Source organism: Salvelinus alpinus, chromosome 36 (genome assembly GCF_045679555.1).
Source record: "Salvelinus alpinus chromosome 36, SLU_Salpinus.1, whole genome shotgun sequence".
NCBI classification, from domain to species: Eukaryota; Metazoa; Chordata; class Actinopteri; order Salmoniformes; family Salmonidae; genus Salvelinus; species Salvelinus alpinus.
Genome location: NC_092121.1, coordinates 17489962 through 17504685, shown reverse-complemented (window position 1 = coordinate 17504685; position 14724 = coordinate 17489962). Strand labels below are relative to the sequence as shown.

Below are 14724 nucleotides of genomic sequence, written 5' to 3'. Positions count from 1 at the left end.
TGGACACCTGTTTCCAACCAGATTCTCTTAAATCCCCCCAAGCCATGTGATTCGGACAGTATTGTCCATGTCCAACAGAATGTATCATCAGATATGGGTTGTGTCCTGATGCATCATGGTTAAGAGCTCCCGAGTGGCGCAGCAGTCTAAGGCACTGTATATCAGTCACTACAGACCCTGGTTTGATTCCAGGCTGTATCACAACTGGCTGTGATTGGGAGTCCCATAGGGCGGTGCACAATTGGCAAAGTGTTGTCCGGGGTAGGCTGTCATTGAAAATAAGAATTTGTTCTTAACTGACTTGCCTAGTTAAATAAATAAAAAGAGCTTTAGCATGCCAGGTACGGCTGTAGCTGAGCCTATGGCTGTCCGCTGTCCATACTCAGGGCTCATTTGGACTACAGTAACAGTACAGTTCGAACCTTAGGGTGTTTTTGGCTGAAAGTCACAGTGTGATCGTGTACACATACTACACACAGGCACATACACCCACACACACCCACACATGCTCTGGAGCAAATTGATTTTACACTCTGCCAGATGAATACTCATGGCATACAAGTGATGAAAAAGGCTGCACGCACAGAAAGAAGGCAGTAACTTAAACAGATTTGCTGCGGGACACTGAGAGGAGTTAGAACATTGTAGATGTATGTCATATTCGCAACCTGCTCCTTTACTAACCTGCATAACACCCTTGCTCTTGCTAAGCAAATGTTGCAAGATGTTTTATTGTCCCTTCTACTGTATCACATCTACAGTACCTCCAAGGTAATATAGGAGGAGGTATTTTGTATATGGAAAAGGGTAGAACACGAATTGCTAAATCTTCAATGTTACTAATTGAAAGAGAAACAGAGAGGATGTGATGTTCAGAGCAATGAGAACGGACAGTGGAGACACTCAGAGGAATAGACCAGTATGATGTCTGACATCAGGAGACACACAGATGGTTCTAACCTACTTTAGACTTCTCTGAAGGACAACAAGGAGACAGCTTCTATCTCAAGGCCATCAGACTGTTAAACAGCCACCACTAATATTGAGTGGCTGCTGCCAACATACTGACTCAACTCCAGCTCACTTTAATAATGGAAATGGATGGAAATTGATCAAAAATGTATCACTAGCCACTTTAAACAATGCCACTTAATATAATGTTTACATACCCTACATTACTCATCTCATATGTGTATGTATATACTGTACTCTATATCATCTACTGCATCTTGCCATCTTTATGTAATACATGTATCACTAGCCACTTTAAACTATGCCACTTTTATGTTTACATACCCTACATTACTCATCTCATATGTATATACTGTACTCTATACCATCTACTGCATCTTGCCTATGCCGTTCTGTGCCATCACTCATTCATATATCTTTATGTACATATTCTTTATCCCTTTACACTTGTGTGTATAAGGTAGTAGTTGTGGAATTGTTAGGTTAGATTACTCGTTGGTTATTACTGCATTATCGGAACTAGAAGCACAAGCATTTCGCTACACTCGCATTAACATCTGCTAATCATGTGTATGTGACAAATAAAATTGGATTTGATTTGATTTGAAAAATGGCACACAGTGCCTTCAGAAAGTATTCACACCTCTTGACTTTTTTCCATATTTTGTTGTGTTACAAAGTGGGATTAAAATGGATTTAACTGTCATTTTTTTGTCAACAATCTACACCAAAAAATAAATATATATATATATATATCTTGATTAGATAAGTATGTTAGAATCACCTTTGACAGCGAGTCTTTCTGGGTAAGTCTCTAAAAGTGTTCCACACCTGGACTGTGCAACATTTTCCATTATTCTTTTCAAAATTCTTCAAGCTCTGTCAAGTTGGTGGTTGATCATTGCTAGACAACCATTTTCAGGTCTTGTCATAAATGTTCAAGTAGATTTAAGTAAAAACTGTAACTCGGCCACTCAGGAACATTCACTACCTTCTTGGTTAGCAACTCCAGTGTATTTTTGGCCTTATGTGTAAGGTTATTGTCCTGCTGAAAGGTGAATTAATCTCCCAGTGTCTGGTGGAAAGCAGACTGCACCATGTCTTCCTCTAGGATTTTGCCTGTGCTTAGCTCCATTCAGCTTCTTTTTATCCTGAAAAACTCCCCAGTCCTTAACTATTTCAAGCATACCCACAACATGATGTAGCCACCACTATGCTTGAAAATATAGAGAGTGGTACTCAGTAATGTGTTATATTGGATTTGCCCCAAACATAACACTTTGTATTCAGGACAAAAGTTAATTGCTTTGCCACATTTTCTTAAAGTATTATTTTAGTGCCTTGTTGCAAACAAGATGCATGTTTTGGAATATTTTTATTATGTAAAGGCTTACTTTTTTCACTCTGTCAATTAGGTTAGTATTGTGGAGTAACTAAAATGACTAATACTGAAAGATTTCTCCTATCACAGCCATTAACCTCTTTCAGCTAGGGGGCACTATTTTTATGTTTGGAAAAATAACGTTCCCAAGATAAACGGACTATTTCTCATGCCCAGATGCTAGAATATGCATATAATTGACAGATTAGGATAGAAAACACTCATAAAGTTTCCAAAACTGTCAAAATATTGTCTGTGAGTATAACAGAACTGATTTTGCAGGTGAAAACCTGAGGAAATCCAACCCGGAAGTGCCTTTTATTTGGAAAAATCCCTGTTCCATTGCCTGCCCCTCATCCATTTAAAGGGGTATCAACCAGATTCCTTTTCCAATGGCTTCCTCAGGCTGTGACCAGGCTTTAGACATAGTTTCAAGCTTTTATGAAATGAGCGAGATTTTTCAAAACGCGTCAGGTGTCCTTTGATTAGTTCATGCGCCCGAGAGTTGTAGCTTGACATTTTCTTTCTCTGTAGTATTGAATAGTTTACCATCCGGTTGAAATATTATCGATTATGTATGTTAAAAACAACCTGAGGATTGATTATAAAAAACGTTTGACATGTTTCTACGAACATTACGGATACTTTCTGGAATTTTCGTCTGCCCTACAGGACTGGAACGAGCCTGTGGTTTTCTGAACATAACGCGCAAACCAAATGGCGGTTTTTGGTTATAAAACTAATCTTTATCGAACAAAGATAACATTTATTGTGTAACTGGGAGTCTTGTGAATGCAAACATCCGAAGATCATCAAAGGTAAGCGATTAATTTTATTGCTTTTCTGACTTTCGTGACCAAGCTAATTTGCGGCTAGCTGTTCTTACTGTTTTATCTAGTGATTGATAAACTCACAAACGCTTGGATTGCTTTCGCTGTAAAGCATATTTTCAAAATCTGACACGAGAGGTGGATTAACAACAAGCTAAGCTGTGTTTTGGTATATTTCACTTGTGATTTCATGATTATAAATATTTTTAGTATTTTTTTTGAATTTGGCGCTCTGCAAATCAGCGGTTGTTTACGAAAATGATCCCGCTAAAGGGATCCGTGCGTCAAGAAGTTAAACTCTGTAAATGTTTTTCTATCCTTCCTTCTTTTCTTTCCAAAACACTTGAGAGTGCTGTCTCTGATCAACTTTCTCGTTATCTCTATCAAAATGATCTTCTAGACCCTAACCAGTCAGGCTTCAAGATGGGTCCCTCAACCGAGACTGCTCTTCTCTGTGTCACGGAGACTCTCCGCACTGCCAAAGCTGACTCTGTGCCCTCTGTTCTCATCCTCCTAGATCTATACGCTGTCTTTGACACCGTGAACCATCAGATCCTCCTCTCCACTTTCTCTGTGCTGGGCGTATCAAGCTCTGCATATTCTTGGATTGCATCCTTCCTGGCAGGCTGCTCCTACCAGGTGACGTAGAGAGGATCTGTCTGCACAACTTACTCTCACTACTGGTGTCCCCTAGGGCTCGGTTCTAGGCGCTCTCCTCTTCTATCTATACACCATATACACCAAGTCACTCGGCTCCATCATATCATCACATGGTCTCTCCTATCATTGCTATGCGGATAACACTCAACTACTTTTCTCCTGCCCCCCTTCTGACACCCAGGTGGCGACACGCATCTCTGCGTGCCTGGCAGATATCTGAACGTGGATGTCAGTCCACCACCTCAAGCTTAACCTCGACAAGACGGAGCTGCTCTTCCTTCCGGGGAAGGCTTGCCCTCTCAAAGACCTCTCCATCACGGTTGACAACTCTAGTGTTGCCCTCCCAGAGCGCAACGAACCTTGGTGTGACCCTGGACAACACCCTGTCGTTCTCTGCAAACATCAAAGCAGCGACTCACTCCTGCAGGTCTACAACATCCGTAGAGTACGACCCTACCTCACGCAGTTGAAGCTTTCATCCACTACAAGACCATGGTGCTTACCTACGGAGCAGCAAGGGGAAGTGCCCCTCCCTACCTTCAGGCTATGCTCAAACCCTACACCCCAACCCGAGCACTCCGTTCTGCCACCTCAGGTCTCTTGGCCCTCCCACCCCTGCCCAGTCCAAGCTCTTCTCTGTCCTGGCACCCCAATGGTGGAACCAGCTACCCCTGAGTCCCTGCCCATCTTCCAAAAACATCTGAAACCCTACCTCTTCAAACAGTATCTTAAATAATCCTCCTCCTCCCCTCCTTTACCCATTTACCAATAGGTGCCCTTCTTTGCGAGGGATTGGAAAACCTCCCTGGTCTTTGTGGTTGAATCTGTGTTTGAAATTCACTGCTCGACTGAGGAACCTTAAGGATAATTGTATGTGTGGGGTACAGAGATGAGGTAGTCATTCAAAAATCATGTTAAACACTATTATTGCACACAAAGTGAATCCATTAAACTTTTTATGTGACTTTTTACTCCTGAACTTATTTAGGCTTGCCATAACAAAGGGGTTGAATAATTGTCTCAAGACATTTCAACTTTCATTTTTTATTCATTTGTAAACATTTCAAAAAACATAATTCCACTTTGACATTATGGGGTATTGTTTATAGATCAGTGACCAAAAAAACTCAATTGAATCCATTTTAAATTCAGGCTCTAACACAACAAAATGTGGAAAAAGTCAAACGGTGTGAACGCTTTCTGAAGGAACTGTATGTGTAAATTGCATAGTATCAAGAAACTGAGCTTTACCAAAATCATTCTCACTTAGGAGGGGCAAAAGTAAAACATATTATCATCCAATCTACTTTATAGATTTATTTGGGGTGATAAAGAATATTATTAGCTTTTTATTTATTATAAAGTTGCCGTTTATACAACGTAATTTAAAAAGTGAAAGTCTTAATGATCAACCCAGATATGCAACCAGTTAAACAGTAAAATCTCTGTAATTGATGTAACTTTTTATTACACTTTGTTTATCATTACAATTCACTGGGGTTGCACATGATTTACGATGCTGTTGGTTTTACAAAGCAATTATGGTGCAATGATTTCTATGAGCAGCGTGCTTAATTCAAAACCAATAAACAATCATTAACTTCTCTTAGAGTCAAGACATATCAATGGCATCCAACACGAAAATGTACTGTATGGGTCATAAGCAGTTTTAAAAACAATGATGGATTCTGTTATTTTCTCGTAAGAAACACAAAAATTAAACCCTGCCCTGTGTCAGCCCATAGCCTTCCCAGGTTGCAGAAACATGTTTATGCCAAGACCATTACGGATATGAATATTTCAACAAGATTGATGGAAAAAAAACATATATTATTCTGTTCCCTGAACATACTTAAACCCTTTACTTAATATCCATCCCGGATCCGGGATCCTCCTTGTCAAAAAAGCTGAATAGCAATACAGCAAATGAAGTCCAATACAGCAAATGAAAGATAAACATCTTGTGAATCCAGCCATCATTTCCGATTTTTAAAATGTTTTACAGCGAAAACACAATATCTATTTCTATTAGCTAACCACAATAGCCAAAGACTCAACCGCATATTTTCACCATGTTTCTACCGCATAGGTAGCTATCACAAAACCGACCAAATAGAGATATAATTAGTCACTAACCAAGAAACAACTTCATCAGATGACAGTCTTATAACATGTTATACAATAAATTTATGTTTTGTTCGAAAATGTGCATATTTGAGGTATAAATCATAGTTTTACATTGCAGCTACCATCAAAAATATCACCAAAGCAGCCAGAATAATTACAGAGAGCAACGTGAAATACCTAAATACTCATCATAAAACATTTATGAAAAATACATGGTGTACAGCAAATGAAAGATAAACATCTTGTGAATCCAGCCAATATTTCCGATTTTTTAAGTGTTTTACAGCAAAAACACAATATAGCATTATATTAGCTTACCACAATAGCCAAACACACAAACGCATTTATTCACCGCATAGATAGCATTCGCAAAAACCAGCAAAAGATATAAAATTAATCACTAACCTTGAACAACTTCATCAGATGACAGTCTTATAACATCAGGTTATACAATACACTTATGTTTTGTTCGAAAATTTGCATATTTAGAGCTGCAAACCGTGGTTATACATTGTGAAAATGTAGCAACATTTCCCCAGAATGTCAGGAGCTATTTTGGACACTCACCTAATCTGACCAAAGAACTCATCATAAACTTTACTAAAAAATACATGTTGTACAGCAAATGAAAGATACACTGGTTCTTAATGCAACCGCCGTGTTAGATTTTTTTAAATAACTTTACCATAACAAACAGCTTGCGTTATTGCGAGACAGCGCCCGCCAAAACGGCGGAGAATAGAAATAAAATTTTCCACAGAAATACGAAATAACATCATAAATTGTTCTTACTTTTGCTGAGCTTCCATCAGAATCTTGTACAAGGAGTCCTTGGTCCAGAATAAATCGTTGTTTGGTTTTAGAATGTCCTTTTCTCCTGTCGAATTAGCAACCTTAGCTAGCCATGTGGCGCGAATATGCCCATCTTCTCTTGACGCAAAGAACGGAAAATTCCAAAAGTCCCAATAAACGTTGAATAAACTGATAAAACTCGGTTGAAAAAAACTACTTTATGATGTTATTATCACATGTATCAAATAAAATCAGAGCCGGAGATATCCGCCGTGTATACCGAACGCTTATCAGAAGACAATGTCGACGTACTTCGCGCGCCAGAGAAGACAAAGAAATTTCCAGACCTGTCACTCCAAAAGCTCTTGTTCGGCCTCAGATCAAGCTAGACACCCCATTCCACCTTCCACTGCCTGTTGACATCTAGTGGAAGGCGTATGAAGTGCATGTATATCGATAAATATAAGGCAATTGAATAGGCAGGCCCTGGAACAGAGCATCGTTTTCAGATTTTTCACTTCCTGTATGGAAGTTTGCTGCAAAATGAGTTCTGTTTTACTCACAGATATAATTCAAACAGTTTTAGAAACTTGAGAGTGTTTTCTATCCAATAGTAATAATAATATGCATATTGTATGATCTAGAATAGAGTACGAGGCAGTTTAATTTGGGCACGATTTTTTCCAAAGTGAAAACAGCGAAAAACAGTGAAAACTATTGACAAGAAGTTTTTAACAAGACAAACGCTCTTACAAACACACACACAGACAAGAAACAGCTCTGATCTTCCTCAAAATTCCTGGATCACTTTAGTAAACACAACACAGCATTTTCATACTCCTCTCTCCAAGGTCAAAGAGGAGAGACATCTTGAGAAAAGTGAGAGATAAAAAGAGAAAACAGGGGCTCAGTGACTGTCACGCCCTGACCTTAGAGATCCTTATTTATTCTCTATGTTTGGTTAGGTCAGGGTGTGACTCGGGTGGGAAAATCTATGTTTTCTATTTCTTTGTTGTTTTGCCGTGTGTGGTTCCCAATCAGAGGCAGCTGTCTATTGTTGTCTCTGATTGGGGATCATATATAAGTTGTCATTTTCGGTTTGGGTTTTGTGGGGTGTTGTTTCCCTGACAGAACTGTGCGCTTTAATTTTCGGCGTTTGTCATTTTGTTTGAGTGTTTTTGTGAACATTAAATTATGAACACGTTCCACGCTGCGCTTTGGTCTCATTCCGACGACGACAGTGAGCTCAATGATATTGCCAAGTATATATGAGGGCCAATGTTGCCATGGCAAGTGGGAGACACATGGGTTAAAGTGATGAATGGTGCCTGGGCTACAGGGAGAGTAACACCAAACAGAATCACTTACTGTAGAGGACTGCCTCTCAGCCCAGAGACTACACACCACTTCTGGGTGGGCTGGCTGGTGGTCAGGAGCTGGACGGTGTGGACGGAGCACACAGACACACTGTCAAGCTACCCTCAGGATTCTACTGTCATTTCTTGATTATTATTTTATTTTTTACATATGACTGGCTGAATTACATAAAACACAATCATATAATTGCCACTAAGCAGGCTATTAACAAAGTCATTGCATTAGATCATTAGAAGGTTTTAATTGTGCTTGTTAGATAAATTGAGCAAATTGATTGAGCTTAAATTAACTATCCATTAAGGGCTGTTATCTGTGCTCACTCTGCTGTCTGTGTCTCTCTGCAGGGCGATGGCTCCACGTTCCTCCAGCTGGGCTCCTCCATCGAGCAGCAGATAAACGGCATGTTCAAGGTGATGGAGGAGTACAACTGGGACAGCTTCGTGGTCATCACCAGCCTGTACCCGGGCTACGAGGTCTACGTGGACTATGTCAAGACCTTCACTGACACCAGCTACTTCATGTGGGAACTGCAGGACGTGCTGACCTTCGACATGTCTGCCGACGGCATGAACGACATCCGGGCACGGCGCCTGCTGCAGCAGATCGATGCCCAGGTACTGCTGGTATACTGCTCCCACGAAGAGGCCCAGTACCTGTTCAGTATGGCCGGAGAGGCCGGCCTGCTGGGGCCTGGCTACATCTGGATCCTCCCCAGCCTTGCCGCGGGGAACCCAGACATGCCCCCACCAAGCAGCTTCCCTGTGGGCCTCATCAGCATCATCACCGACCGCTGGCGGATGAGCTTGAGGAAGAGGGTGCGGGATGGGGTGGCCATCGTGGTCAAAGGGGTGCAGAGCTTCCGCAAACAGAGGGGCTTCATCCCCGAGGGCCACAATGACTGCCACAGCCCTATTAGGGCATCTTCTAATGATACACTGTTCAGGTGAGTGGAGGTGGGGGGATGGAAGGGGTCATACTGACATACTGTAGGTTGTAGATTGTTCATACAAGAGAAGCCAACAAAAATGAGAAGATAAGAGAAGCCAATAAGAGAAGCCAACCAAAATGGAGAGATTAAGTGATACAGTTGAAGTCGGAAGTTCACATACAACTTAGCCAAATACATTTAAACTCAGTTTTTCACAATTCCTGACATGTAATCCTAGTAAAAATTCCCTGTCTTAGGTCAGTAGGATCACCAATTTATTTTAAGAATGTGAAATGTCAGAATAATAGTAGAGAGAATGATTTATTTCAGCTTTTATTTCTTTCATCACATTCCCAGTGGGTCAGAAGTTAACATACACTCAATTAGTATTTGGTAGCATTGCCTTTAAATTGTTTAACTTGGGTCAAACCTTTAGGGTAGCCTTCCACAAGCTTCCCACAATAAGTTGGGCGAACTTTGGCCCATTCCTCCTGACAGAGCTGGTGTAACTGAGTCAGGTTTGTAGGCCTCCTTGTTCACACACGTATTTTCAGTTCTGCCCACAAATTTTCTTTAGGATTGAGGTCAGGACTTTGTGATGGCCACTCCAATACCTTGACTTTGTTGTCCTTAAGCCATTTTGTCACAATTTTGGAAGTATGCTTGGGCCATTGTCCATTTGGAAGACCCATTCGCGACCAAGCTTTAACTTCCTGACTGATGTCTTGAGATGTTGCTTCAATATATCCACATAATTGTCCTTTCTCATGATGCCATCTATTTTGTGAAGTGCACCAGTCCCTCCTGCAGCAAAGCACCCCCACAACATTATGCTGCCACCCCCCTGCTTCACGGTTGGGATGGTGTTCTTCGGCTTGCAAGTCTCACCCTTTTTCCTCCAAACATGACGATGGTCATTATGGCCAATCAGTTCTATTTTTGTTTCATCCGACCAGAGGACATTTCTCAAAAAAGTATGATCTTTGTCCCCATGTGCAGCTGCAAACCGTAGTCTGTCTTTTTTATGGTGGTTTTGGAGCAGTGGCTTTTTCCTTGCTGAGCGACCTTTCAGGTTATGTCGATATAGGACTCGTTTTACTGTGGATATAGATACCTTTGTACCTGTTTCCTCCAGCATCTTCACAAGGTCCTTTGCTGTTATTCTGGGATTGATTTTCACTTTTTGCACCAAAGTACGTTCATCTCTAGGAGACAGAATGCGTCTCCTTCCTGAGCGGTATGACGGCTGCATGGTCCCATGGTGTTTATACTTGCGTACTATTGTTTGTACAGATGAATGTGGTACCTTCAGGTGTTTGGAAATTGCTTCCAAGGATGAACCAGACTTGTGGAGGTCCACAATTTTTTTTGAGGTCTTGGCTGATTTCTTTAGATTTTCCCATGATGTCAAGCAAAGAGGCACTGAGTTTGAAGGTAGGCCTTGATATACGTCCACAGGTACGCCTCCAATTTGACACAAATGATGTCAATTAGTCTATCAGAAGCATCTAAAGCCATGACATAATTTTCTTGAATTTTCCACGCTGTTTAAAGGCACAGTCAACTTAGTGTATCTAAACTTCTGACCCACTGGAATTGTGATAGAGTGAATTATAAGTGAAATAATATGTCTGTAAACAATTGTTGGAAAAATGACTTATGTCATGCACAAAGTAGATGTTCTAACCGACTTGCCAAAACTATAGTTTATTAACAAGAAATTTGTGGAGTGGTTGAAAAAACAGTTTTAATGACTCCAACCTAAGTGTATGTAAACTTCCGACTTCAACTGTAACTGTTGCAGATTGAGAAGGACTGACTTGAAACAGAGAGAGAGAGAGTTGGCAACATCAGTCAACAGTTGCTCAACAGTCATTTAGCTGTGGCTTTCCATCTGCTTAATGTTGTGGTGGGGGGCAACATGGTACTCTCCCTGTCACTCCCTTAACCCCTGCCTGCCAACTCATTCACCCTGCCTCTGTCCCATCACCTCACTGTTGGAAGTACTGGCATCACAGAGAGATGATGTGGCCTGTCATACCTGCCCAGCCCAGCCCAGCCCAAAAGAGCAATCTGGTGCCATCTGTGCCAGGGAACATGGAGCAAATCCTATTTGGTTCTAGAACATTTTTAATCAGCCAAAGGGAGGCTTCGCTTCTGTAGGGAAAACAGATTCAGCGTCAGCATTTGGCACTAGCCAAGGTCATTGAGACTGGACTGGGAGGATTGGAGAGTTTCCAGGCAGGATACAAGGGTATTTCTTTATACATTTTTGTGGACCATGATCGTAATATGAAATCTGACACATTTCAGTGGTATTAAAACATCACTTTCTCCTCAGAAGTAATTTTCTCTTTTCTGAAAGTGGTTAGCCTGAGGGAAAGATAACTTCTCTTTTTGTAAATCGAAATCCTTCATGAAAAAGGTGAACCGTCTGGGCAGCTGTATTTCAGCCTTTGATTTGAGTCATGCTGCTGTTTCCAACCCCTACGATTTTCCACTTTAAAGACCAAAACATCCTGAGTGGAATAACAATGGCAGAACAAAGCCAGGTATAGCACTCTTCGTCTGCTCTCCACTCCTTTATTTCCCTCCCTGGCACAATGTTGTTCTTTCTCACAGACCTCCCTATTCAAACGGTGCAGTACCTCGCTCTCTCCTCGGCGGTCAATAGATTCAACACCTCATTTAATTAGGTCTCTTTTTAATGAGCTTATGATTATAAATCACTCCGCCTGTTAATAAGATTATCACAGATTACCAGATTAAACGAGCCTTTCACATGGACTAGACAGAGGGCCCGTTCATTACCCAGCATGCTTTCATCACCTCTGCTGGACTGAGAGAGAGAGGGAGGAGAGGTGAGAGAGCAGCCTCGCAGTGCGTGACGACAGGGAGTTCACAACATGTCGATAGCTATGTACACAACAAGCAGCAGGTAGTGCTTTAGAAATAGGATGAAACCATTGGAAGATTGGATTAATGGACATTAACGACTATTAGTATAATGTTGTAATGAGTATTTAACTCTTTGATTGATTTCCCTTGTTTTCAGGCACATGTTAAACGTAACATGGGAGCACAACGACTTCTCGTTCAACCCTGAAGGGTACCTGATCAACCCAGCTATGGTCATCATCACCTTAGATCGAGAGAGACAGTGGGATAAGGTGAGACATTACACTTCATTATATTCCTCCCAATCAGTAAAACTAGGGTTGTTCTTTGTGTTATCTGACTACAAGTTAATAAGGCTATATAGCCTGCTCATTACGAAAGGAAAAACCACAAAAAGTGTTATTAACAACACATGAATTACTGCCTCATTCACTGTGTATTTTCATGAACTATCACTGACAGGTCTTGACTTGGGCATATTGTGGGCTGTTACGTTTCCTTTGCATCACCTGTTACAAAATACAAAAGACTGTCCACCTTATAGGCTAGCATTTTGCTCTAACTGCCTCCTACCAATCACAGTGTCCTAACCGGCCACTACACCCGGTATCTCTCCATACCACAGGCCTAGTGTGATTACACGTCTGACAATCTCCCTATAAACACCAGCTATTAAAATGAGCCTGCCTAGCGTTCCACTACCTCAGAGCCACCGACTCTTAGCGAACAGAACCTTGTCTCACATATTGTCTCACCTGTAATGCCCTTCTTATTGACGGTTGATATTGTCAGGGGGTTCCCAGTAGGGAGTAGACACTGAAGGGAGGTGGAGGTCGGTTTTCTTCCTTAAATGCATTCAGTGGTTGAATGGAGGTTGATGTGTGTCAGAGCATGTTGGGCCAAACCACAGCTCTGGGTAAACAGCTCCGGGCCTTCTCCAGTTTATTACGTGCCATCGATGTTCTCTCAAGGTTGGTTCCTATTAATTTCAGGTATGTTATTGAAACTGAGGCCTATGCCTCTGTAATTGGAGGGTCTGACAGCGCGCTGTACTGAAGGCTATCAGATGTGTGGTTGGTCAGAGAGAGAGAGAGAGTAGTAGTCTATTGACAGCTTGTGCCAATGGAAAGGTTGCAATTAAAAATACAACAGAAAATGAATGCGCTGTAGCTGTTGCAGTGTAGTGAGTACACTTTGAGGATGACAAGTCAACAAGCTTACTGCTGGACGTGATCTAAAAGACTCATCTTGAAACTGTTACTGGAAATATCTGAGCTACTCAAAAAATTACCTGGAGTGATACTTCAAAAGAATAACAAGAAAACATGCTCATTCATTGCAGATCAAGGAGGCAAACTTACACTGAGTGTACAAAACATTAGGAACACCTGCTCTTTCCATGACATAGACTGACCAGGTGAATCCAGGTGAAAGCTATGATCCCTTATTGATGTCACTTGTTAAATCCACTTCAATCAGTGTAGATGAAGGGGAGGAGACAGGTTAAATAATACTTTTTTATCCTTAAGACAATTGAGACATGGATTGTGTATGTGTGCCATTCAGAGGGTGAATGGCCAAGACAAAATATTTAATTCCCTTCACAGGGTATGGTAGTAGGTGCCAGGGGCACTGGTTTGAGTGTGTCAAGAACAGCAACGTTGATGGGGTTTTCACGCTCAACAGTTTCCCATGTGTATCAGGGAAAATCATAACTAAGCATTGGAGTCAACATGGGCCAGAATCCCTATGGAACGCTTTCGACACCTTGTAGAGTCCATGCCCCAACGAATTGAGGCTCAAAGAAGAAGAGAAGGAGAAGGAGAAGTAGAGAAGAGAAGAAGAAGAAGAAGAGAAGTAGAAGAGTAGGAGAAGAAGACAAGAAGAAAAGAAGTAGAAGAAGAGGAGAAGAAGACAAGAAGAAAAGAAGTAGAAGAGAAGGAGAAGAGGGGGAGGATAAGAAAAGAAGAGAAGAGGAAGAAGAAGAGAAGACGAAGAAGGAGAACAAGAGAAGGTAAAGAGAAGGAGAAGACGAGGAGAAGAGAAGAAGAAGAAAAGGAGAAGAAGAGAAGGAGAAGACAATGAGAAGAAGAGAAGGAGAAGACAATGAGAAGAAGAGAAGAAGAAGAGAATAAGAAGAGAAGGAGAAGACAATGAGAAGAAGAGAAGAAGAGAAGAAGAAGAGAATAAGAAGAGAAGGAGAAGACAATGAGAAGAAGAGAAGGAGAAGACAATGAGAAGAAGAGAAGAAGAAGAGAATAAGAAGAGAAGGAGAAGAAGAAGAAGAAGAAGAAGAATAGAAGGGGAAGACGAAGAGAAGAAGAAGAAAAAGAGAAGGAGAAGAAGAGGAGGAGATGAAGAGAAGAAGATGAAGACAAAGAGGAGGAGAAGGAGAGGAGGAGAAGAAGAGAAGGAGAAGAGAAGGAGAAGAAGAGGAGAAGAAGAGAAGGAGAAGAAGAAGAGGAGGAGAAGAAGAGAAGAAGAAGAAGAAGAAGAAGAGGAGGAGAAGAAGAAGAGATGTAGAAGGAGACAAGGAGAAGAAGTCTGGGGATCCAGACAGGCTATAGGTATTTGAGATCTTGGCTTCCTCTCTCATCTCCAATATGTTACAAAGGCACACTGATAAGTCTGGTCTTTGACACAAACAAAGAGGTTTGGCTCTGTAAAGCCAGTAAAAAGAGTGAGGGGACACTCTTACGCTCTCTTTTACCATTGTGATCCATTGACAAGGCCCATAAACTGGGGGAAAGGGAAACAAG

The 14724-nt window shown here is 41.3% G+C and overlaps 1 protein-coding gene across 3 annotated transcripts in view; it reads left to right on the top strand.

Annotated features, from left to right (window-relative positions):
* The window catches only part of LOC139565268 (glutamate receptor ionotropic, NMDA 2C-like), a 79708-nt gene that overhangs the window by 42097 nt on the left and 22887 nt on the right, over positions 1-14724 (top strand). For all 3 annotated transcript variants that reach the window (XM_071385459.1, XM_071385460.1, XM_071385458.1), the window contains exons 3-4: positions 8484-9082; positions 12123-12237. In XM_071385459.1, the coding sequence (XP_071241560.1) occupies positions 8484-9082; positions 12123-12237 (714 nt within the window). The remainder of the gene's footprint in view (positions 1-8483; positions 9083-12122; positions 12238-14724) is intronic.